General features: G+C 42.1%; 1 protein-coding gene across 1 annotated transcript in view; it reads right to left on the reverse strand.

Moving 5' to 3' along the window:
- Window positions 1-9,009: 9,009 nt before the first annotated feature.
- APBB1IP (amyloid beta precursor protein binding family B member 1 interacting protein) overlaps window positions 9,010-26,447 on the reverse strand; it is a 72,277-nt gene continuing 54,839 nt past the window's right edge. Inside the window, exons 8-14 of the mRNA XM_061126107.1 lie at window positions 26,021-26,107; window positions 24,368-24,511; window positions 22,271-22,381; window positions 17,321-17,419; window positions 16,448-16,562; window positions 11,532-11,635; window positions 9,010-9,839 (exon numbers count right to left, since the gene is read on the reverse strand). Coding sequence (XP_060982090.1) covers window positions 9,339-9,839; window positions 11,532-11,635; window positions 16,448-16,562; window positions 17,321-17,419; window positions 22,271-22,381; window positions 24,368-24,511; window positions 26,021-26,107 — 1,161 coding nt within the window. The 3' untranslated portion in view covers window positions 9,010-9,338. The remainder of the gene's footprint in view (window positions 9,840-11,531; window positions 11,636-16,447; window positions 16,563-17,320; window positions 17,420-22,270; window positions 22,382-24,367; window positions 24,512-26,020; window positions 26,108-26,447) is intronic.

Here is a 26,447-nt window from a genome sequence, read left to right on the forward strand (position 1 = left end):
GATTCTACAATACCCAGTTAGCCCCAGGAAAGCTCACAATTGTTTTCGAGTTGTGGGGGAGGGCAACTGGAGGATTCCTTGTACCCGATCAGAGGACAGCCTCCTAGACCCATGTGTAATCTGAACTCCCAGGTAAGTGACCTTTGTCTAGACCATCTGTGCCTTAGCATGGGAGACTTTATATCCCCTTTCTGCCAAAAAGTTTAGAACCCGAATTGCATGTTGTTGGGCACTTTTCTCATCTGGAGAGCAGATTGGTAGGTCATCTACATATTGTAATATTTTCCCATTAGGTCCCAGGTCCAGATCTAGGAGATCCCGGCTAAGGGCCTGTCCAAACAAGTGGGGGGCTATCTTTGAACCCCTGAGGTCTTGGTGGGCTTGTCCAAGAATCCCCTTGTCCCACACCTGGGGGTTAATTTTGTCCTCCCATAGTTTTTGGTCCCTCTCTATTGAAGAAGGTGTAATGGGTTCTTCAGTAGTAATCAGAAGCTGTAGGGCCCCAGGGGCTGAAAAGCTTCCCATCACAAGGGTGGTCCCCAGTTTAGTGAGTATGTCTCTTCCCATTAAGGGAGTAGGACACTTAGGGACCACCAGAAACTCGTGGGAAAATATCTGTCCATCCCAGCAACAAAGAAGTGCTTGGGTGAATCTTTTAGTAGTTGCTTTTCCTATAGCACCCAAAATGGTACAGGTTTGGGAGGAGAAGGCTCCGGAGTAGGAGATCAAGACAGAGTAGGTAGCCCCTGTATCAACCAAGAAATTCTCGGACCTACCTGCCACATCCAGTTGCACCCTTGGCTCCAGCCCCGTGATGGTTATCTGTGACAGGTGGGCTGGCTGGAGTGGGCCGCTTCAGTCCTCGTGAACCACCGTGAGGGAAGGCTTGGCGCTTGACCTTCAGGCTCTTGGGTCCCCAGGGCAGAGTGCCGCCCAATGTCCCAGTTGATGGCATTTGTGGCAAACCACAATAGGCTTTTTGAAGCTTATCCTACCCAGTACTGTCGCAACCTGAGAGCCAGGCGTCCCCAGGCCAGGATACAGATATCCAGGCAGGCTGAGGCATGACAGCCTCCTAGAGATCAAATCCCCGGGCAGGTCGAGGCATGACAACCTCCTGGGACCCATGGGACTGGCGGATCCCTGAGCAGGTTGAGGCGTGACAACCTTTTGAGGACCAGATCCCTAGGCAGATCAAGGCGTGATGACCTCCTGGGACCCCCGGGCTGGAGTTTGGGCGTCCCCAAGATCTCCAGCGTGACCAGTGCTGGGTAGAATTAAGGGGTTGTAACTCATTGCTGGTTTGTCCTCTGTGGATGGGAATAGATACCATGATGTAAGCTCATCCTACTTAGTACTGTCGCAACCTGAGAGCCAGGCGTCCCTGGGTCAGGGTGCAGATCCCCAGGCAGGCTGAGGCATGACAGCCTCCTAGAGACTGAATCCCTGGGCAGGTCGAGGCGTGACGGCCTCCCAAGAATTGGGTCCCTGGGCAGATTGAGGCGTGACGACCTCCTGGGACCCTTGGGAATAGCGGATCCCCGAGCAGGTTGAGGCGTGACAACTTTTCGAGGACCAGATCCCTAGGCAGGTCAAGATGTGATGACCTCCTGGGACCCCCAGACTGGAGTTTGGGCGTCCCCAAGATCTCCAGTGTGACCAGTGCTAGATAGGATTAAGGGGTTGGATATTATACAGTACTTCCCTCCCAAGGCCAGCTATTTTCTGGCTATCCCTCTAGTAGATTGTAGAGGCAACATTATGGGCCTGGATGGGGCTGAGGAAAGGAGCATGAAACAGGAGGGAAAGAGCACAACCTTTGAAAGAATGACATAGCACATGGGCATAACGCATCACGATTAAAATCAATTGGGTCCAAGATGACATGTCAAATTCAAGTAAACCTTAATCCCCAATCCATAAGGCAAAAGATACACCCAGAGGTGGCAGAACTCTAAGGCACTGTTGAAAGAGGAAGGCATGGGTGGTTCTCCAATGGCTGGGATGATCCTCCCACTCATTGGCATATGAATTCACCCCACTCGCAAAACCTAGCCGGGCCACATTCCATGGCCCATAACCTGTAGAATGGGCATGGGCGCTTCTCTCTGAATCCTAGCAAATCCACCTCCCACTTATCGCTTTGTCTCTCACTGAATTTTTGCAATAAGACCTCAGAGCCTGAGCCGGGCATCCTGGGTTTTGGTCGGGCTCGAATCCCAGGAGAAAGAGCTGAAGGAAAAGAGGAAAAAGCAGTGGGACAAACGTGCCAAGGAATCCCCTTCATAGCCTACTGGAAAATTTGCTAGATATCTGACCAGTGCTCACAGTTTTCATTGGCCTGATTCTCGGCACAGAGAAGAGTAGGGACAGAAGAACCCCCACCGGCTTGGGTAACCGCTACTGGGACCCAGCAGAGAGTGCCTTTGGGACATACCGAAGGGTAGCCTGGCCAGAGTCCCTCAATTGAGCCCACTGCCGCCCGCCTGTGCGCAGGGGGCTTCAAGGAAACGAGAAATGAGAGATTGCAAAGGAATTAAGATTTTGTTAGGCATGTCCCTCCAGCCACATGAGCGAGGACCTCCTACCTTAACCGGAGGTCTTCTGGAATCTGAGCCGCCTGGGCTTTCTGCTGAGTTCGTTTTTCCGCTGCCCTGGTTTCCAGCACGACGGGCCTTCCCCTGCGCTGGGTTTTCCTCGTGTTCCCGCTACCGCGCGGAGGTTGTTTCAGCCAAGTTAAACCCGAGTCACGGCACCATAGATGTCAGGCGAGTGTATGCTCCTGCGTTCTTTGTCCTGTCACAACAAAAATTTGGAGTGACGGACATTAAAGCCCCTTGGCGAGTCACAGCTCACGGAGGACAGACTGTGTTATAGCTCTTGAATAAATCAGTGTTACAGCTCAATTTATTTAGATAATAGCAGGAAAATCCATCTTCGAGGCATGAGGGCACGTCGACCCAAAGACGCGAAGAGAAGAGAGCCCCATCGTGCGGGAGAGAGAGAAGAAGGCTTTGGCTCCTCTTTTTATGTGTTTCTGTGTCCCTGGGCCTGTCTTATGTAAATTGGGCCAGCCAGGAGTGTTGTTTTACCTGAGGTTCTCACTCCGGTCCTCGGACCTTCCTTTCTTCTATTTTCGCAGGCTTTTCCCTTCCAGGTCTTTTAGCCGCTGCCATTCTGGACTCCTTTTCCCTATTCTAACTACCTAACAAAAGGGTGTATAATGTTTCACTTAGTCCCCTGTTAATAGGTATTTATGTTGTTTCTAATTTTCCATACTATAAATAATGCTTTTGAATTTGTTTGTTTCCATAGACTATGTTCCTAGAGAAATAGGATTACTTGGGTCACAGGGAAATTCTGTTTTAGAAGTTGTATTTCAGATTATCTGTCATGTCTCTGCAGATCTTTAAAACCAAGTTGAAATGGAATTTGTATGTTCTGTCCATTCAAGTAACTCAGAAGAATGCTGGTGAGAATCACAAAATGGTGATATTGGGAGTCCTCTCTGAATTCCTGTTATGCCACTGGGGATAAACTTGCTTCCTCCCCACCCACTTGATAAATTATTTTGGAAAAGGTTCATCTCAAATAAAGACATAGTTTCTGCAATGTCCCATTATTATAATACTTTTTAGTATGAAAAAAATGCATGGTTACTGTAAAAAATATAAATTTACAGAGAGTTTTGCTTGCATGTAACCCTTCCTGTTTGCCCTTGGCAACATCATCATTGAACAGTCTTAGAGTCAGACCTTAATTCTGTTTGAAGATAAAAGCAGCAACTTTTTTCCTCTCTTCATGTGGGCTACAGGATGAATTTGCTACTTTCTCTGCACTTTATAAAATGCTTAGTGAACTGAACATGGTGAAAAACCAAATCGATGAAACACTGAAAAGATAAACCATAATATTGCTCATAATGCTAAACAAAGTTTTTTCTGTGCCACAAGGTCAGAATACTGTACATTGTTTGTAAACAGTCAGAATTGACTGATGTTGATCCTTGTTCTCATTTGGGCCTTCCAGCAAAGTTCTTAAAGGTTATCTCATTTCGGTGATAATTTCATATGGCCTGTGTCAACCTAGTAATCATTGTCCCACGACACACCTCCCCCTCTTTATTTAAGCTGTTATTCCTAGATACGTGCTGAAGAACTGGATGGCAGAATCTGCAGCGCAAAAAGCAGAAAGGAATGATTTTTCAGAGGTAAGGTCGTTGACTTTTCTGGACTTATTTTTATTCATTTTTAAATGTATCATCTTTTAAACACACATTTTTCTTCTTCGCAGACTTACTAAACCACATCATTGCTAGCACTAGCTTCCCAGGATTCTCACTGCCTGTTCTCTCTTTTTTTTAAATCAGTGGAGCATTTTCTTCTATTTCAAAATTTATTCTTTAATGTGTTTAAAAATTTAAGTATTCATTTGATATCACATACCTACATTATTTGAACTCCTGAGGGTCTGGTTCTGCTATTCACTGTTCATGTTGGGGGTTTTGGATTTTAGTCTCAGAAATCTGGTGAAACCTGATTTGAGCATCTCTCCAGAGGGAGCTAGGTTTTATTTTCACCAGGCTTCCATGGCTCTAGTGACCTGGGTCCACTGAAATGAGTCTTGACATCCATGAAAATGAAGGCACCATCTACACTCTTCAGCTTGGATGAATCTCACATATAATGTTAGCAAAATAAGCAAAGGAATACATACAATGTGTCACCACCCCAATTTCATGTAACACATGTAAAATCTTGTTTTTAGGGATATATGCACATATAATAAAAGTAACAAAAATGAACAGAGATGATAACATCATCTTTGGAGGGTGGTTGCTTAGCAACAAGGAGGAAGTTTGGGTTAGGAAGCTGAGTAGAGGGTACACAGCTGTTTGTTTTAATTATTCTGTATACCTTCTGCATCTCAAATATTTCCTAATTGTTTAAAAATGCATTACACTCAATATATTTCTTAGAAGAGGAATGATCCTGGCACTCGTGCTGTCCCTCTTCAATCCTGCAGATGTTATCGATAATCACGGCCCTCTTTCTGTCCCACATGGGTCACAGCCTCAGAATCTTCTTCATCACAGCGTACTGTAGTCACCACAACCCACCAGAGCGGGCATGACAGAGAAACTGTTCTTGCCATTTCTAATGTGGAGCTTGCATGAACTTTTCATTTCAGTAGTTCAACTAGCCTGACAAAATCCAGCCTTTCATCTTAGAAAATAAAATATTTTAAAGTGTAACCCTCTTAGAGTATTAAGGAAAACCAAAGAGAAAGGAGTTGTCAGTATTTAGATAAATCAGTCTAAGCTGGGGAACTAAACAGTGTGTAATAAGGTGTTTTGTTGGCTTGTTTTGCCTTCCTTCCCTCTTTTGTTCATTCCCTGTTTTCTCCTCAAAATTATATTTAAGTAAGGATGCAGTGTCCAGCGTGGGTGGGGAGGTATCTTCCTCGGTTCAAGTAAACATTCAGCTTCCTAAGATTACTACAGGCTGCTCTTGGCCCCACTTGATTCAGAAAGACATAGGACAGAAGCACAGCTTACCAGCAGGCACCATCAGGTTCCTCCTTTGCAGTTCTTGCAGTGTCCACACAGGCAGGAAGGGGCAGCGGTAAAGCTCGGGTGGAAGAGAACATGATCCACACTGGGAAGGCGCAGGGGTGGCCCTGGCTGAAGGGCTGAATGTTCCACACAAACCAGGGGCTCCTATAACAACTCCATGGGTGTAGTTTCCAATATCCCCGCAACAGACCTGCCTTATCCCACGAGTCCTCACAGGAAAGGAACCCCCGGCGTTCTCTCAGGTGTTTACAGTTATCCCAGGCCAAGTGTTATTTGTCAGTCATGAGCCATGTTGTATGGTGATACAGTGGACAAAACACTCATCAGGTTATCAGGGGAACAGACCCAGAAAGTTAGCCAGGGGTTAAATTCTCATTGCAGGAAAAGAAAAAGATTTTGTCAAACCTTCAGACACATATGTGTCAAACCCTTGACACATACCTCTTGTATTTACTTTTCTGCATCAAACATTTCTTGAGAATCCACTCTCTGCAAGGTGCTGTGGAAAAGTATAAAAATATATTCAGGGAGCTTTTAAACTAGCAGGTGAGATAGATAGGTTTACTATGTGTTATCCTTACTTTTTAAATTGAGGTATAGTTGGCATGTAACATTTTGTTAATTTCAGATGTACAGCATAATGATTTGATACTTGTGTATTTTGTGAAATGCTTACCACAGTAAGTCGAGTTGACATCCGTCCCCATACATAGCTACTTTTTTCTTGTGATGAGGACTTTAGAGAGCTATTCTTTTTTTGAGATTCTCTTAGCAACTTTCAAATATACAGTGAAGTATTATTAACTATAGTCACCATGCAGTATATCCCCATGACTTAATTATAACTAAATGAAAATACACATTTCGATCCTAGAAAGAGGTGAGTTCTTTGATGCCTCAGTTTACGTCACAGGGCAAAATTGCAAATGAGGAAGCAGCATCAGTTGGAATCCATACCCTTGATCTGGAAATAGTGTAAATCACTGACATCCTCTTATTTTTATAACTATTTTAGAAAATTATAATTCTCTTAATGCTGTGAAGGAGTTAAGAAATGATCAGGATATATACATATTCTTTGTGACACTGTACATATTCACTCTCCTGTTTTAGCAAAAAAACTAGTACCTAAAGAACTTTCTGTGGAAGAACAGAAATCTTAAGTAACAGCCGTAGTTGAAGTTGTAATGAAACAGAAAATGTTTAAGCAGCTTCATATACATTTAAAATTTACCTAGTTGTTTCAAAAATTTAGAAAATTCATAAGGGTCCTAGTAAGAGAATCTGTATTTATCTAGTTTAAATTGTTTCCCAGGTCCACCTCCTCCAGCAAGTTCTCCGCCATCCTTTCCAGAAGCATTCTGCAGCTGAGAGAGCAGGCTATTCCTCCCCAACTCCTTCCTGGGCCAGAGATCTCAGGGTTAGCTGCTCATCTTAATTTGGGGCAAATCGATTAAGGAATACTTCTGTCATCAAATCCAGGATAGAACAATCTATTTGATAAATTCTTAATGATCACCTATATTTTCTTGACAATACTGCACTCTATAATAATGGTAATGTATTTTTTTGAACCAAATAAACTTGGCCTACTCTCTGGAACATCTTTGTGATCATTTTTGTTTTAATTAATAAATAAATAAACCACCTGAGTTATTCTCAATAACTAAAAAAAAAATTTATGACAATCTTTTAATGAATTTATAAGTTTTTATCTAATACTAGCAATCTAACACCATGTACCTAGAAATTTGGGTCATATCAAATAATATAATTTAATTGTACTCCTCAAGCTTTCTTTGTCTATTATGGTAATTTTCAATCATTTACCAAAATAAAGAGAATAGTTTAATGAACCTGATTTACCATTCAACCAATTTGTTATCAATGCATGATCAGTCTTGCTTCATTTATACCCTTACACACTTTCCATTTCTAGTTATTGTTTTCATTGAAGTATAATTTACATATCCCCAAGTATTTAAAAGGAATTCTGACATAGTTTCAATTAATCTATGAATATTTCTGTACCTCCAAACATTAATGACTTGACACATATGTATAATACCTTATCACCTTAAGACACTTTTCTGTCTGTACATAAACTGAATAACAAATAATTCAGTGATCAATCCCTAACAGGCATTGAAAGAAGGGATGTAACTGGTCACTGATCATGATACGTATCTGTTACTTATATAGTGATTTGTGGGTTGAAAAGCTAACAGCAAAGTTTGTGCTCCGTATAATTACTTACTAGTTAAAACTAATTACTGGTTAAAATACCATGGCAGCATATATGAACCATGTTGGGGAGTCTAGTGTCATTTAACGACATTGTGCTAACTGGAACTTGTGCAGGCCGAACTCTGCAAAGCAAGGGCTATCTGGACCATCTGCTGCCTAGTGTCTTCATTTGTATCCTGTAACAAAGGCAGATAGACAGAAACAGTGCATTCGACCTTTCAGTCCACTAAAACTGCATCAATATTTTGACCACAAAATCAGCTAATTCTCTTCTGTAGTTTTTCTAAAATATGTATCATCGAATGCTAAAACTCAAGAACATTTTAAAGTTTGCACTTTTATATTTCTATATGTTTGAATTGATGGTTTGGGGGTCACCACTGGAGCCCGTAATAAACACATCTCTCCCTTTCCCTTTCTCAGTCCCCTGGTCCTGGTCTCTGAGCCCTTCCTTTCCATGGCCATTGGTCCCAGTGTTTAGGAAAAATTGCGTGCACCTTACCAGGTTTAATGATTAAATATTTTGGTTTTAAAATCTGAAATTGCTTTTTGTCTTAAATGTCAATTTAGAGATTACTTTTGATTTTGAGGTGTTTTACATTTAAAAAGAAAATAAAACAGAACCATGGAAATAAAACTAAAAAAATCTAAAAGGATTCGCAGTCAATTAGAGAAGAGAGATAAGGGTAACAGAAACTTAGGATAAACTGGTTGTTAAAATTGAGCATTAAGTTCATCTGAGGGAAAACATACCAGATTGAAGAATATGATTGCCTTTTCCTGTCTCTAAATTTTTATAGCAATTTGTAGCATCATAACAACTTATAGCAAATAAAAGTATAATAAGAGAGAATCCAAAAACTATCTAAAATGCTTCCCCACCCCACCCCCAATTACTATGTTATTCAGCCACTAGAAAACCAAAACCAAGTTAGGGTATGTCCAGGACTTCAACCAAACAATGAAATGAAATCTCAAAGAAACTAAATTCACTCTACGTCTCCTGGTTTTTTCTTTGTCCTCTTTCGACTTCTCTGAAAATTCTGGAGGTTACTGAGACAGAGATGGAACATATTTCGAAGATCAACAAGACTTTAGAAGGCCTAGGATTTGTAAAAGGTCAATTATATATTATAAAATAGGACTGATATTGCACTAGATTTATACTGATATTTCTAGAAATACCATTTTCAGATAAAACATTTTAAACTTTTATTAATTTGATGGTTCAGAACATAATAAAATAAATGAACAAAAACATTATTTTAGTTAACCTGAAAGGGAAGATAAAAAATCCATGGAAATGGGAATACACAGAAAAAATACGTACATTGACGCCGATAGTCTGAATTCTGTGCAGGTTAAGGATTACTAACGTACTTGGGCAACAGGGCGAAGTTTACATTTGCATATTCTACTTCAAAACTGTATCTAAAATGAACTAGATGTCATGGAAACAAAGTAGCAAAAATACACGTCAGGCTAGCCCATCACCAAAAGGTATTATAAGCTTCCCTTAGGACATGTTGCCTCGCTTCTTCTGCAAAGCTTTCATGAGATCCGACATGAAATCTTGCTCCCCGCCTGCCCCGCCCGGCGGTCCTGGGTTGTCCTGCCTCTTCGGCGGAGGCGGCGGCCTTTTGACGACCACCGGGGGCGTCCTCGCGGGTTCGGGGGCGAGGGCGGGTGGGGGTGGTGGCGGTGGCGGCAGAGAGGACCCCAAATCCCCCGCAAACGACGGCGGCGGGGGAGGCACGAAGTCTGGGGGCGCGTCGTTAAAGTCGGGGGGTGGCGGGGGGAGTTCGTCGTCCTCCAGGGGCGGCGGCGGCGGCGGCGGCGGGGGCAGGTCGTCGGGCGGGGCTGGGAAGCTCTTGGCCTTGGGGGGCGTCCCCGGGCTGCCGCCGCCCACGTCCGAGGACCGGCGCACCGGAGGAGGGGGCGGAGGCAGGCTGGACTTGGGAGGGGGCTGGGCCCTGGGCGCTCCGGGGTCGTGGCTGCCGAGGCCGGGCTTCTTGTCCTTTAACAGAGCGACAACAGCGTTATGCTTGTGACCACACGGCCGTGCGGCCGTGACATTTACCTGGACAGGTGAGTCTGCGGATTTAGGAAGCATCTGTCCCTTTCCCCCAGCCCCCGCCAGGGGGTGGCCCCTCTCTCTCAGTCCTGAGACTCCAGGTTGTTCCTGAATTAGCCCTTCTGTGCTCTGGGACAGAGAACGACTCCAAATGCCCTTCAACAGAATCATCAATGATATTATTATTTAACGTTATCACCTGGTGCTAATCTTCCTTGTATTCCGTAAATGGAAGACTTTCCCCTATTTCACAAGGTTATTTATTATAAAATGGAAGACTTTCCCCTATTTCACAAGGTTATTTATTATAATACTAATCATGTATCTTCTAGGAACTGCTTGATACAAGGTTGCTAGTGTCTTAGAGCTCTAGTGGTACAGAGTTTAGTTTGGGGTTACCTCAGTCTTTACCCTTGCTGTTTTTTAAGCCGCTAAGTCGTGTCCAGCTCTTCTGGGACCCCCTGGACTGTAGCCTTCCAGGCTCCTCCGTCCATGGGATTTCCCAGGCAAGAATACTAGAGTGGGTTGCCATGCCCTTCTCCAGGGGATCTTCCCCACCCAGGGATCGAACTCAAGCCTCCTGCTTGGCAGTCGATTCTTTACCACTGTGCCCCCAGAGAAGCCCTACAAGGGTTGTAGGCATACACAGATACAACATTTTTCTTGGTCTGAGTTGAGCTGGTTGTGAAATGCAGTTGTCAGGAGCAGGTGTCTGAAATTATTTTGCTACTGTACATACATAAGGACTTCCCAGGTGGCCCTTTTAATGACCTAAATTTTTTTTCAAAAATTATAAGCAGCTCAGTAACTATATGACTTGTTTCCACCACTGGCTGATGGGACAAAGTAACAGGGGAGTGTGAGGTGGAAAACTTCTGAAGGTATATTTAGAGTTGGTTTGAGTCACATATGAGAAATATTCAGTGGAACTTGTATAGTCAATTGAGATGTTAGCAACTGGACTAGTAACTATAAATTTTAGCTAAATTTTAGATTTAAATAACTTCATTATATCTCCTCTACTGAAAAAAAAAAAGTTATGGAGAATGTTATACCAATTTGGCTATTATTTTCAAATGTGTTTTATTCTCCATTAGCCTGAGGATGTGTGTAGAACATTAACAGAAAAATTACAAAATGCATATTTCACAGTGGAACCTTATCAGTATTCTTCTAATTTGGTTTGGGGCCCAGTTAGCATTTAATAAAGGGCTTCTGACCATCACACTGCTTTAAGTTATTCAGAAAAAATAATTTAAAATCCCAAGGGTTTAAAATGTAGGTGCCACTTTCAGAGAGGGCTAAAACCACTTGAATTAAACAAATAAAAATCACTTCAGTCAAAATAAGTGTAGCTAAACTAAAAATAGTTACCAATCCTCAGAATTAAAAAAGATTCTTACATTTTCCTGAAGCTGTGTTGGTAGTAGTTGGTTTTAATTTTCCCTTCTAGCCTATGTAACTTTAAGATAATACATATACATATGGAGCAATTATCTAAATGAAATTATAGTGACTTGAATTGTTGGAACTGTATTTTTTCTTTTTTAAAGGAGCAGTTACTTGAACACAGTATAGAATATGGGCTTACAAGTGACAGTCTGATAGAAGTAGGTCAGGTACCCCCAGTCTTACCTTGGTTGTTTCAAGGTGTCTCCGGTCTTCGACGAGAGCAGTATTCATAGACTGTGTTGCCTGGGGGATCTGACCATTGGCTTGGGTGGTGCCTGTTTTAACTCCTAAGAGGCAGAGACAGAGAAGAGTAGATAAGGGGGGAGGGAAAATTAGGAGTATGGAATCAACAGAGACAAACTATTGTACATAAAATAGGTGAGCAACAAGGAGTTACTGTATAACATAGGGAACTCTATTCAGTGTCTCACATTATAGTAACCTATAGTGGAAAAGAATCTGAATAGAAAACTGAATCCCTTTGCTGTACACCTGAAACTAACAGTATTGTAAATCAACTATCCTGCACTAAAAATAAGAAGAGTCGGTGAGGTATTTTCAACATTCTTGAGAGTTAATCTGAAAAGATAAAGCAGTTTGTCTCCAAGTGAAAGGATTTACAGGTACACAGGGTTTACAAAAAAATCTGAGTTTCTGTAACAATACTTTATAAGGTTCCACAAAACATTCAGGGAAGTGAATGCTTTATCCAAGCCACAGGATCTGGATTAACTTGGGTCCCAAGCAATAGTATCTTCTGCTTTTAAAAACCTTTTGGTAACTGAGGAATAAATCTCGAAAACCTCCCTTCTAAAAGAATTCTTCCTGTGGATGATTTTTTCTGAAATGGATGTATCTGGGTTCGCACCATGCTGTGTACAGAAACAACTTTTGAACATTATCCTCAACAAAAAAATACTTTGGGTACAAAAACAGTAGACAGAGGGGACTGAGCAAAATGTACAAACCTTGAATATACCCTGGAATTAGATTTATTTTCCCCAGAAAGTCCTGATATGTGCTGCTTTTCCTGTCTTTTTATTTGCCCTTTTGCACAAGTGTGCCTAGCTGAGGTTTCACAGTTCTGAGAGAGTCAGAAGCTGTGTGTTGATCTCTGCGTCCTAAGAGGGCATCCTCGGGGTGGGGTGGAGGGAGGTAGGGTTGGGGGTGGGGGTGGGGGGAGGTGGGGTAGGGGGTAGTGGGGTGGGGGGAGGCTGGGAAGGGGGAGGCGGGGTGGGGGGAGTCAGGATGGGGATGGGACTGTTGCAGGTGGCTGCTCCTCCCACAACTGAACTACCTCCCAGCCCCAGACATTAGGTCTCCCTTTTGAGTGCATCTGAGCTTGCCTTAGCTCTCTGCTCAGGACCAGCTCTTCTGTCAAACATTTATGAAATGACTGTGTGCTTGCTTCTTCAGATATTTTCCTAATATTTTGAAAAGCCCATAAATCTACAGAACAACTCAAAGAAGGTTATTAAGCACTCCAAGAAAAGCGGAAGAGGGGAAAGTTTGATAAGGACTCAGACACTTCTGTTGTCTCCAAGGATTTCTGTACAAATTATTAAATACAACATGAAAAAGCTGCACAGGAGAGAAACCGGATAGCACCTTAGCTAAGCGGTCAGAGTGAATGTTTCCAGCGAGGGGCCACAGACACCACAGGCTTCCGAAGGGGGTACCCCGAAAAGGACACATCCGCTTAGTCCTGCCCCAAACGCATTACTTGAGATGAATTATCAGGAAACATCAGACACATCCAAACTGAGGGACATTCTATAAAATAAATGGCCCTTATTCTTTAAAAAGTGTTAATGTCCTGATAGACAAAGAAAGGCTGAGGAAATGTGCCAAATGAAAGAGGAAGAAAGAGATACGATGCCTAAATGCAATTCTGGAGGGAACCCGTGCTAGGAAGGAGCACAGCTGCAATGGCATCACCGAGACACCTGGCAAACTGCAATACAGGCTGTGGTTTACCTAAAAATACTCTCGCAACATGAAAAGTTAAATTCCCAAAATTTGATAACTGCACTGTTGTTAGTAAGAAAATGGCCTTATTTTACTTTCTATTCTTTTAGAAGATACAATGGGAAGATTTAATGGGCAAAGGGACATGACAGTCAATCTACTTACTCTCAAGAGGCTCCAAAAAAATAATAAGCAGGAACACTCCCAGTATGGTTTAACATCTCAGCACATTTGTTCTCTGTAGGGCTTATTTTTGATAAAACTCTACAGCAGAACCAACATGGGTTAATTTACCGTTTACTAACAGATTTTCCATTACGGGAAAGATCTTTTTTGATCAATGGACATCTCATCTGACTGCTATGATAGTGTTCTTCAAAAACTGGATTTAAGCATTTCATTTAGGAAAATGGATTGAGCATATATTGAACATTTAGTATTAAGAGTGTTTATATTACTTCACTTTCAGAGAAACCCTACAAGGTATTAATTTATTGTCATCCCATCCATCTTCAAATTCTAGCCTATTATCTGCCAAGCATTCTGCTTCCTTCTGGAAAAACTACCATTTACCAAGCTGGCTTTAAACTAAACATTCAAAAAGCTAAGATCATGGCACCCGGTCCCATCACTTCATGGCAAATAGATGGGAAAACAATAGAAACAGTGACAGATTTATTTTCTTGGGCTCCAAAATCACTGCAGATAGTGACTGCAGCCATGAAATTAACAGATGCTTGCCCCTTGGAGGAAAAGCTATGATCAACCTAGACAGCAAATTAAAAAGCAGAGACATTACTTTGCCAACAAAGGTCCGTCTGGTCACAGCTATGGATTTTCCAGTAGTCATGTATGGATGTGAGAGTTGGACTATAAAGGAAGCTGAGTGCCAAAGAACTGATGCTTTCAAATTGTGGTGCTGGAGAAGACTCTTGAGTGTCCTTTGGACTGCAAGGAGATCAGTCACTCCTTTAGGAAATTAACCCTGAATATTCATTGGAAGGACTGATGCTGAAGTTGAAGCTCCAATACTTTGGCCACCTGATGTGAAGAGCAGACTCACTGGAAAAGACCCTGAGGCTGGGAAAGACTGAAGGAAGGAGAAGGGGATGACAGAGGACAAGATGATTATATAGCATCATCGATTCAATGGATATAAATTTGAGCAAACTGCGGGAAATAGTGAAGGACAGGGAAGCCTGGCATGCTGTAGTCCATGGGGTTGCAAAGATTCGGACACAACTTGACAACAATGAGCTTTTCTTGCATGTTTCCTGCAGGAATAATTGGGCAGATGGTGATGTTATTTATGGAAACAGAACAATCATGGGGGAGTAAGTCAGGAGAGGAACAGGATGGGCTCAGTTTTACAGACGTTGAGTTTGAGGTCTGGGGTGCATTCAGATGAAGCCACTGAGCAGACAGTTGGATACATGGGTTTGAAGGTCAACAGAGAAGCCTTGATTGGATTTATGCAGTTACAGGTGGTGAGCGTGTAGACAGTGCTGGGGGTGGATCAGATCACTTAGGGAGATAGTATGAGAGTAGGGTTAGGATTGACTCGGACTTGGGTAATTTAAGTTGGGGTAGAAGAAGAATTATTAGAGCAGGTTGAAAAAGAGTGGCTAGAGAAGTTAAGGTCAGGAAAAAAAAGAAGTTAAGGTTGGGTGTAGGTGGAGTGTGTGATACCCCAGAAAAGGGGTTGGCTCCAGGAGGAGTGGTCAGTTGTGTTGGGGTTGTTGAAAGGTCAACTAGAAAGAAGGGTTTATGGGACATCCTTGGTAGTCCAGTGGTTAAGACTTTGCACTGCCAATGCAGGGGACTGGGGTTTGATCCCTGGTGGGGGAACTGAGATCCCCATGCTGTGGGGTATAGCTGGAAAGTTTAAATTAAAAAAAAAAGAGGAGTCTATAGTAGTTTGATTTTGCAAGAGCATTTTCCATGACGTACTAGGGGCAGGAACCTGACTGAAATGGTTATGAAGAGTGAACAGTCATTGCTGTTTACACACTAAGTCGTGTCTGACTCTTTTGCGACTCCATGGACTGTAGCCTGCCAGCCTCCTCTGTCCAGAGGATTTCCCTGGCAAGAATACTGGAGTGGGTTGCCATTTCCTTCTCCACGGGATCTTCCCAGCCCAGTGCTTGAACCCAGGTCTCCTGCATTGGCAGGCAGATTCTTTACCACTGAGTCATCTGGGAAGCCCTGGGGAGTGAACAGGAAGTAGAATACCAGAGACAGCAAATACAGTCCACCCTTTAGAACAGTCTGCTTGTCAGATGGAGCAGTAGGAGGGGGATTTGGAGTCATAAGAGGGTTTTAAATTTTTTTCTTTGAAGAACGGAGCAGTGTTGATGAGAAGGACACAGGAGAACAGGAGAGAAAGTGGAAGAAAATGGCATAATAATACATCCAGGTCTGGTTTTTGTCCTGGGATCCTGGCATACAACTGCATATTTTCTAAGCTAGATACTAGCTTCTCACAGCTTCAGTTTTCTCAGCTGTGGAGTGAATGATAATAATGTATACCTTGCTATAAGAACCAAAAATTATATATATGTGTGTGTGTGTGTACACATATATATATGTATATATATAGATCTTTTTGTGTGTATATGTATATGTAAATTTGTATATATATAAACAGCAGTAACATAGTACCCACTTCATCTCTCAGTGTCTTAAAATACAAACTAGTAGCTGTTACATTCAGATGAGACATCCAGAATTGGGTACAAGGACTTAGGTGTGATGTTACTGAGGCAAAACACCAAGGAATGCTCTCACTCTTGGTGTGGACAGTCTGCTGGACATTAATGGAGCCTTGGACAATCATCACACTTATACTCTGAGGAGACACAGCTCCCTACAAGCTCACCCTAAGCTGGTGACCACCATCTTCTCCATAAGCATATCATGAATAAAAGGGTCAGAGCTTTGCTAAAAGTCACTTATAAAGAGATACAAGTATGCGGGGGGTAGGTACTGGGGTATCTTACATTTGACCATCAGGACTGAAGAGTATTCAGTACAGCGTCTACAGAGCCCTGTTTCTATGAAATACATTAGGTAAGTTTGAGAACAAGCTCTGAGCTTGGAACAGGTGTCAGAATCTCCCCGCTGCGTGGTACCTGTGGAAGGCGGGGCTGGTGGCACTGTGTTGACTGTGCCCAGGTTTGTCCACCGAGAGGCAAGCCCTGCCCTGGCCATGGCCCGCTGATAGTTATCGTAGAGCGTCTTCCCATACTAGAGAGAGAACACAAAAGAAGCAACAGAGCAATCCATTTATCCCAAATTCTGTGCTCCATTGCAATCTACAAATTCAGGGAAAAGAGGACCTCATGACTATTCTTTTTACTCCTTTTCTGACATACTTTTAGTAGAAGTATTTCCATTAAAAAAAAAAAAATCCATAAACCATGTTTTCATATGTGAAATAATATTCCAGATTAGCAAAATCAGGTAATATTTGTACCTCCCCATGAGAAGGGAGCTTTAGCTATGCAATGTGGTGACATATGTCTCTATGTAATTTTGCCATAGCTTGTATCTCATGTTTCTTGATTATGCATAACACTTGTAAAGCTATCCATAACTCAACATCTGCAATGGTTCATATGAAAATAAATCCCTGCTTCTCAGGTCATGGGAGAGGTCCCTGTGTCAACCACTCCCACTTAACTCAATAAAAAACCAATGGGCAAATAAACAAGGTGATAGTTGCGGCATTGATCCATTAATGGCATTGACTTAGTGAGAATGGATCAGGTGTTGGGACTTTCCTCGTGGTCCAGACTCTGAGCTCCCAATTCAGGGGGCCTGGGTTTGATCCCCGGTCAGGGAACTAGATCCCACAGGCCACAACTAAGATCTTCTGCAGCCAAATAAATAAATTTTAAAAAAGAAAAGAATGAATCAGCTGTTTCCAAGTAGCACAAAGATTGGACCCATGTCAGGATGCTAGCTGGCAAATTCAAGGTGGGTGAGTCCACCCATCCCCTCACCTTGGCAATCCTGATTCCCGTGACCCACTGGCTTAGCGCTCTGGCGTCATCACAGCACAGATACTTGATATACTGGGACTCCTTCTGAATCTGGGGATGCTGGAAAAAAGTCATTCCAAAGACCATTTGTAAACTCTTCACAAATTAACACCTTTCAAAAAAATGTTTAGAAAATTCTCACACTGTTTGAAATTTCCTGAGATGGTGGCGAAAATCACTGGTAGCAATTTTAGAATTAGGAATAGGGGTACTTTTTTATAGAGGCTAAATTTGGAAAGAACTGACATGATTTATCACAAGCACTTTTTACTATATTATCAATAGTCATCTCCATTCCTGCTTTTCGAACATCTGGAAACCACGTCTATTATGTTTCTAGCCCTACAAGAAATCCAAATCACTTCTCCATTTATCTGATAAGGGAATTTACCTGATGTAATTCTCATGTCAAGGAATTAATGCTTTTGTGATTCTCATGCAGGCCTAGGGTTATTTCTGCTACGAGGAGTTCAGGGTTTTGCCCTGTATTCTGTCATCTCTTACCCACATGCATAGCCCAGAGGAGTATTTGTCTAATTTTAAGTGGCGGTGAGCTGGGTGCTGCACTAGGGGGTCACCCGGGCCTTCCAGGAGCTCCTGGTCAAAGAGAACAGTGATGGGCAGGTGCGAAGGAGATGGAGTGTTACAGGTCCAAGGTCATATAGAACATCCCTGTCTTTCAGCACCAGAAACACGGCTTCCTAACTTCCAACCAAACTTACCAACTGAACCAGAACAGAACTTTCTGGTCTGGCCCTTGTGTAAGAGGGGCAAAACATGGGTGTCCCCAGCAATCTGGGTTTATAATTGTTCTTAGAAAACAGCTTTTTTTTTTTTCCTGGAGGAATTAAAAATTTTGATTTTTGTTACCTTGGGCTTGGTATATTAAAATTTCTTTTCTTTTTTTTTTGTGCATGCCATGTGATGGGAAAGCCAGGTTCCCAGGAGCAGACTGTAAATCATATTGTGCTTGGAGTGAAAGGCAGGAAGCAACTGTCTGGGCAGAGGGATCCATTTAAACAGCCCAATCAACAATTTCTTAAGTATGTTCATCCGGAGTAAAATGTGGTTCTTCCTTTAAACACAGTGGCTGCTGAGCACAAAACACAGGCAAGAACACTTGACCATGAGTTCTAACCACAGCTCCTCCTGTGATGAAGAGGTTGATGTGCAGACTTTGGCTCATTCTCCCCAACATTAGTGGGGTGCATCTCACCAACTTCCTCATATCACAAGTGTACCAGGACTGGACACAGGAGAATTATACATTGGATGATCTTGAAGATGACCTCAAAGATCACTCGTGAGCTTCAGATTTTATGATCCTAAGATGAGCTGCTGGTGGGCACAAGGTTCCTTTCTGGCTCACCCATCAAGGCAGGAAGCCTACAGGCTCCTGGGACGTGACTCGGCAAGTCCCCAAGCTTAGTCTTCTGTCATGGCTTGGGACCTTGCCAAGGCATTTACTCCCTTGAGCTTCTAGCTGGAAAAATGTTTGCAAAGGAGTTTAAGGAAAAATGCTAGCTCCATGCCACTGGCCAGCCTTTTCTGCCGTTGGTTTGGTTGCTCCTGACCACAGAAAGGGAGAAGCTCCCAGAGACATGCCGCGCAGCACACAAAGGTCAGGGCAACTGCAGACCCTTGTCCAAAGGGATCTTAGAGATCCTCGAAACAGTGGGAGACCAGAGAGGTGAAGCTATTTATCCAAGGTCACACTGAGTGGCAGAACCCTGATGAGAAGCGAGGGCTCGTGCATTCAGTAGATAGCTCTGAGTGGTTAGCTAGAGATGAGGAAAAGTGACTCACACCATCCTTAAGAAGTGGTGGCTGGGGTGTTGCTGAGGGAGACGTATGTAAACAAATGTATGATCACTCGATGGCAGGGTAAAGTCTGCAGTAAAAGTTGGAAAACAGGGAAAGGTTCTTTGGAAGAGGTGACAGCTGTGGAAGGAAGAGGCAGATGAGCACCTGGAAGCTTGGTGGACGTGCAACTTCCTGGGCCAGATCCCAGACCCACAGCATCAGAAGCTCTGGGGGCCCAACCACCTGTCTTAACAGCTCTCCTGGCGAGTCCCATGTACTCTCAAGTTTGAGAAATGCTGGTCAACAGACATGTTTAACTGGTACTAGAGTGCAGTAAGAATGACTCCAATTCTTGCTAACTGGTTATGCCTGTCAACATTGCACTAATGGTCTTACGGGCATAGATGGTTTAATCTGCACGGGAAGGGTTATTTCAACTTCATAGCAGAGGGCAGTGAAGCTTAGCGAGTCTTGACACTGTGCCATGAGACAGAGCCAGGACTCAAACTCCCATCTTCCTGGCAGCACCCTCCATGGACAGTCATAATCCATGGGTTCATCCTGAGTAAGAAGCTCCCGGGTTGAACTTCTCAGTCTGTGCATGTCTGTGGACTCACATGATCTCTTAACATGCTACTCTAATCCTGAGCCCTTTCTGCAGTGTATGTGCATTCTCTTTGAATTCTATCAATCTGCTCACCCTCATGAAATATTTGCATATCAAGAGTTTTCCACCCTCCAGCGTGGACACAAAGGGAAATAAGTGACCAAAATGTTTGCAAAAAAATTAAGTTCTCCAAAGGATGACTGACCCTTTTACTCAGCAAATGAATAAAAATTCCTAGCATTGGGGGAAGGAACTGAGAAGTGTGCCTAAGTGCAAAACAAGCAGGGTGACTGCCCATAAGGAACCTGGCTTGAGTACAGAATCGGTCATCATTTTGAGAAAAGGGAAATGCATGTTCCTATTGGGTTGTTTGTTTGTTCTGATTCCTGTTTGTTCTCTGATCATCAGGCCTGCATTTTTCTCCACCTCAGAGCCCTCGTCCCTGTCCGTGGGAGGTCCTCCCCTGGGTCTCAGCATCGCCATTCTTGGTACAGCCCAGGGTGACCTGCGTCCCAGGCCAGATAGTTCAACCCATGATCCTGGGACCTAGTCTCAAGCTTGTGAGTCAGCACTAGGAACCTGGAGACCTCTAGGTCTGAGGTCTCTGCTTTCTCTTGCTGAACATCTCTGCTCCAGTCACTGGCCATGGGTTTATGGGCCCTTACCCGCTTCTGACAAGTTTTATTATATTTGTCTGCTCTGAAGTGCATTTCATCACCAGCAGAGAAGCCCCGACTGTTGACACTTAGAGCCAGAAGACATTTTTATGCCGTGCAGGCATCGGGATGCCTGTGTGCAAAGGAGGGCCTCTGTGTTTGTAAGTTCTGAGTCTCAGGATTGCAAACTAAGGCCATGAGGGCAGAGAGCAACACCATGAAGACACAGTTCAAGAGTGGCTGGGGCTGGGGTTAGGGGAGGCAGAGAAGAGATTTTGTGTGCTGGCCAACAGCATCTGAGAGAACAGCCTCTCCACCCCACCCTCCCCCTCCTTGGCTTCTTATCCTGGTCCAGCTACTTCCTGGCTGACAGTCTCTGTGCCCAGATTCCATATCGACAAACTTCAGAGAAGGCTTGCCCGGTGGCTCAGTGGTGAAGAATCCACCTGCCGTTGCAGGAGACACAGGTTCGATCCCTGGTCCGGGAAGATCCCACATGCCATGGAGCAACTAAGCCTGTGCGCCAGAACTATGGAGCCCGTGCTCTAGAACCTGGGAGCCGCAGCAAGAGAAGTCACCACAACAAGAAGCCCACGCGCCTCAACGAGAGAGCAGCTCTCGCTCTCTGCAACTAGAGAGAGCCTGTGCACAGCAACGAAGACCCAGCACAGCCAAAAACAAAGAAAGAAAGCAAACGAGGGAGAACTGTGGCTCTTACCGTAGAAGGCTGATGAAGGATTAAATGAATCAATCTATTAACTAACGTATGAAAAGTGCTTAACTCACTGCATTGCAGATGCAATATATAATGTGTCTGCCATTGTTCTCATGGCCCTTTCTATGCCAGTATTTTATTACTATAAATGGCGTATAAACTTTAAAAATGGTGAATCACTATACTGTACACCTGTAATTTATATAACATTGCAGAGCAATGTTTATAATTGAATAAAAAATAATGAAGTATATTTGCAGGAAGTTCTGCACACAGCCTTGCACCCGAGCTGAATGGAATGAGATAACCTGGGTTCTTCTGGTGTGAACTTGTGAAGGGGAATTTGTGATGCTGGAGGCAATGTCAGGGCCAGAAGGGCTCCATAAATTCCTCGAGTCCATTTCTAGAAATCAGTTGTTATATTTGGCAGAGAAAAGTAACTTCTGCCCAACCTTCCAAAATCTGGTGCTAAGGTCAACCTTACCAGACACCTGATAATATATACTCTCTTTTGATAATGTGCACTTTAAAAAGTTTCAAGACCCACTAATACTATTTTTGAAAAAGATTTTTTTTCTATTTTCTATATTTTTCTAGGAAGTCTTGTCAACTTCCTAATTTCTCAAAATATCTTACAATGGAATAAGGAAGGACCTGATAAAGAACTGAACAATCATTTTGTCAATAAAATCTGTCCAAAATGTAGAGCTTTTATTCTCATAAAGTGATGAATAAATCCAGACAGGCTAACTTGAAAGTTTTAGACTCAGTAACAGACTTTGGGGGAAATGATCTGAATTGGGTAGAAATGTTTTCTCCTCTCCTATTTTGCTTTACAATAAAAAGCTTATTATGTTATACTTGTAGTTAACTATTTAACACTGAACATTTCTTTTCTTTTTTTTGATTTTTATTTATTTTTGATTTTCTTTTTTTTTCAATTATTTTTATTAGTTGGAGGCTAATTACTTTACAATACTGTAGTGGTTTTTGCCATACATTGACATGAATCAGCCGTGGATTTACATGTGTTCCCCACCCTGAACCCCCCTCCCTGAACATTTCTTTTCTTAAAAGGAAATAACTAATTCAAACTGCTTACAGATCTAAGGTAAGGACTTAAAACCTACCTTTAAAACAAAGCAGTAGTCAGTTGGTGCTTTGTATTTCATTTTACACTGAATCCCATAGTAAATGTTGACATTTTCAAACTGTATAAAACAGGCCAGATCTCGAGATGTCTGAAAGAGAAGGAAAAAATAACCTCAACCTAGCTGACAGGTAATATTTTCCCAAGGTTGTTCACGGCACAATGAAGGGTTACATTTTAGTAGGAAAATATAGAATTTCAGGTGTTACTTAACCATTTACCATGTAGTCTTCTAAAAACCAGGCCTACATTTTAAGTGAAAGGGCACATCTAAGGCAAAACAGCATGCCACAGGTGGAGCAGAAGATCACAGTGCTGTCCTAGCTCCTGCACACGGACCCCTAGAGATGACCGGCTCACCTTGAGACATCGTTACTATATTGATGTGGCCCAGACAAGGTGACTGAGCACCTTGTCAGACGTTTTATTTTGGCTTTAGCCATTCTAAGTCACTGATGGATTTCATGACTGAGCATTTAGGAGAAAAATCCCTCGTGGATGAACAATGAGTGGTATTTGATGCTCAGAAAATCAGCACACACCTCATGCACCTCTTCTTGAGATTCCTTTCATGCCATCTCTTTAGGGCTGGCAGTGTTGTTATGGAAACAGAATCCTCTCCTTACGTATAATATACATTGTGAAGACTTCTAATCTACATATTTGGTGACACATCAACTACAAATTTGTTCTATTACTTTTTCCCCCTCTCACATTCTGCTTTTTAAAGAATAAAAAATAAAGGGCAGAATTACTACATCTCAATGCACAATTATTCCTTTATATATGGTAGTACATTTTTTTTCTTGTGAAATCTTTTTTTCTGGATTTTTAAAGTTATAGTCTTTTTATTTAGAAAAATAATTTATCATAATTTAAAAATAATTATATATTTATATTTAAATATAAATATATATTTAAAAGAAAAATGAAAATCTTCCTTCACTCTTCTTTTCTCCTTTCATTTCTTTTCTCCAGAGAAGAGATTCTTCCAAATGTTTTTGGGGATATATTTATATGCCTATGTATGTGTAGACATATTCACATGTAAAATTTTAAAAATATAAATGAGATTTTACTCTTAATATTGTGTTATTAATTTATTCTTTTTCTTAACATTATATCTTGGGGTCTTTCTATGTCAGGATGTATGAAAGGCTATTATCACATTGTATAGCTAGATAACATTACACTGTACAGATGTAATTATTTCTTTAACCATCCTACTATAGATGACTAGAGGTTATTTTAATATCTTGCTATTACAAAAAATACTCTGTGGGGTAGATTACTAAACATGGAGCTGGCCTTTGAAGGGGTATTCCCTTTTACATTTGCCTAGATCTTGCTAAACTGTCCCCCAATTTGGTTATACCCAGATGTATGATTCCAGATAAAAGATGTCATACTTTTATGCCTACAGAACAATAGAGTAAAAAGGAAGGGAAAAAAGTCCTCTGAAATCAATATGTAAAAAAGTGAATTAATCTTTAGAGAAATGCTTTGGCCATAATTTCTGAGACCTGACTTTTAACGTAGATAGATTTCTTCACCTTTAAAAGAAAGCAACTGAAAGATTCAGAAGGATTTCTGTAATTCTGTCCTAAAAGTATATTTATTTGAATAAACCCTGTCATCACATGAATCTCACAGCAAAAGGTAGAGTACTGACATTTCCACCTGAGGATTTCTTTAGTTTTTCCCTGGTAGCTCAGCTGGTAAAGTATGCACCTTTAATGCAGGAGACCCCAGTTCAATTCCTGGGTTGGGAAGATCTGCTGGAGAAGGGATAGGCTACCCACTCCAGTACTCTTGGGCTTCCCTTGTGGCTCAGCTGGAAAAGAATCCGCCTGCAATGCAGAAGACCTGGGTTTGATCCCTGGGTTGGGAAGATCCCCTGGAGAAGGGAAAGGCTACCCATTCCAGTATTGGGAAAGGCTACCCACTGTAGTATTCTGGCATAGAGAATTCCATGGATTGTATAAGTCCATGGGGTTGCAAAGAGTTGGACACGACTTGAGTGACTCGCACTTTCATGAAATGCCGTTTTTATAAGCATATATTTTTTCTTCCTGACCTTAGTCTTTCCTTTGGGGACATAATAAATTCCAGAAGCTCGTAAAAGAAAATAGCGCCTTTTCCAGGATTTCTTCCCATCTTCTTTCAAATAAAGAGCTCCCTCGAGTTCTGGCACAATGATGGATGTTCCGCAGAAACTCTCCTGAAATTGAGATTCCAATGATATAAAACCCATCAGAGATAAAACATATATTTTGTTCACATTGAAATAAACTGTGGCAAGCTAGCCTGCAAGCTAAAAATCATTTTGTCTACAGCTCTAATTGAATGCTATACATTGACACTGCATACTATTTGCCAAAAGACAGGAAGAACATGGTGATTGAATTTCAGCTCCAGAGTTTGACTTCCAGGCTTCTTGACTACTTAGCTCTGTGATTCTGAGCAAGTGATTCAACCTCAGTGCCTTTACTTGCAAAATAAGAATGCTGATAGCCCCAACTTCATAAGGAAGGTAGTGAGAGCAATCTTGGTACGTATTGTAGAAGTATTACATAAAATCTATTTCTGTTACTGTAGGTTGATAAATATATAATTTATTCCTTTACCTGTAAGTGGAAAAGTTATGATTTCACTGCTAGTAAATAGAAAAATTTTATCATTAATTCTGGACATAAAATATGTATAAATCAGTATTTTATTTTTGGTATACTTTTAAATTGAGATACAGCTGACATAGAATATTGCATTAGATTTAGGTATACGACCTAATAATTTGATGCATGTATATATTGCAAAATGATCACAATCATAAGTGTAGTTAACATCTATCACCCCACACAGTTATACATTTTTTTCCTCATGATGAGCATCAGTGAACTGGCTCCAGGGGGGAATGTGGGCCCAGGTGTCACCAGGTCTTCTGACTTTTCAAGAGAAGCCGAAAATCTCCTAATTCAAAAGGTCATCATGTTGTTGCGGCAACAAAAATCTGGGGCTCCCATGCCCATTTGTGACCTGTGACCTGGCAAGCATCTGCATTATAGGTGGGGACCAAAGCCTCAATTTTTAGCAAAGTTGCAAGGTGAAAAGTCATTCAGAAGTTTCAAAAAAATCAACCATCAAACGAACTTCAGCAATACAGCCTTGAGTGATAATCAGACATGTGTACCATACTTTACACATGGTGCTTCCACTCTTTTCCTAAATCTTTGTAATAATGCAATACGATACAGGAAACCAAGGTTCTGGGACTTACCCAATAACACATGAACCTCAGCAGGCAGAACCAAACTTGGATCAGATTCCCAACTGCCATCTCACACTTTCTACCACACCCGCCTGCCGGAGGGGCATCGGAGAATTCACTGCAAAGAAGTCACGCCTGACTTCTGTTAAGAGCATGTAAGCAATGAAATCTATGGAATGTTACAGATGAGTTTCATATGGATTGTTGTCTTTTAGTCAAGAATTACCAATCCAACTTCATGAAGAGTAAACTATATTGCCCAAAACAATACTTTTGAACAACCAACTCCAAGAACCAGCTTAATGATCTAAATAGCTATAATTTAGTATTGATTTGATCTTAAAACCCCAAGTTAAAATTTCAGTGTCTCTCCGAGTTGCCCATTATTCTGAGAAGCAAATAGTTTAAAAAGATACGGCTAATATTCCTCTCTTTTCTACTGCTCTGCAAAATTAATCTTACCTCAAGCAAGGATTCCTTGTTCTTCGCATTCATTTTCTCATTTGTTTCTTTGTTTTCTTTTTTTCCTTTGTTATCCAGGTAAAAATTCTAAATAAAACAGTAAAAGATAGGATCAGTAAGGGTTTGTCACCATGGTAGGCCCTGCACAGAACCCGCGGTCTTGCCAGAGAGGGACACATACCTGGAGGAGGTAAACTGAGGACCACAGCATATGGTCTCTGTCAACCAAGTGCTTACCGAGGGGCTTACCCAGCGCTGAGCACTGCCCCATGGGCCAGAAGTGACACCTGCCCTTCCCCGCACAGTTATAATCAATGAGGAAGCAACCACAAGAGGGAAAACACCAGCAAAGGATACAACTGCCATTTAATTTAACCACGGTCTAGAATTCCGTGTCAAATGGGGGAAGCCTGGAGACCCCAGGGCC

The sequence above is a fragment of the Dama dama genome, chromosome 23, assembly GCF_033118175.1.
Source record: "Dama dama isolate Ldn47 chromosome 23, ASM3311817v1, whole genome shotgun sequence".
NCBI lineage: Eukaryota > Metazoa > Chordata > Mammalia > Artiodactyla > Cervidae > Dama > Dama dama.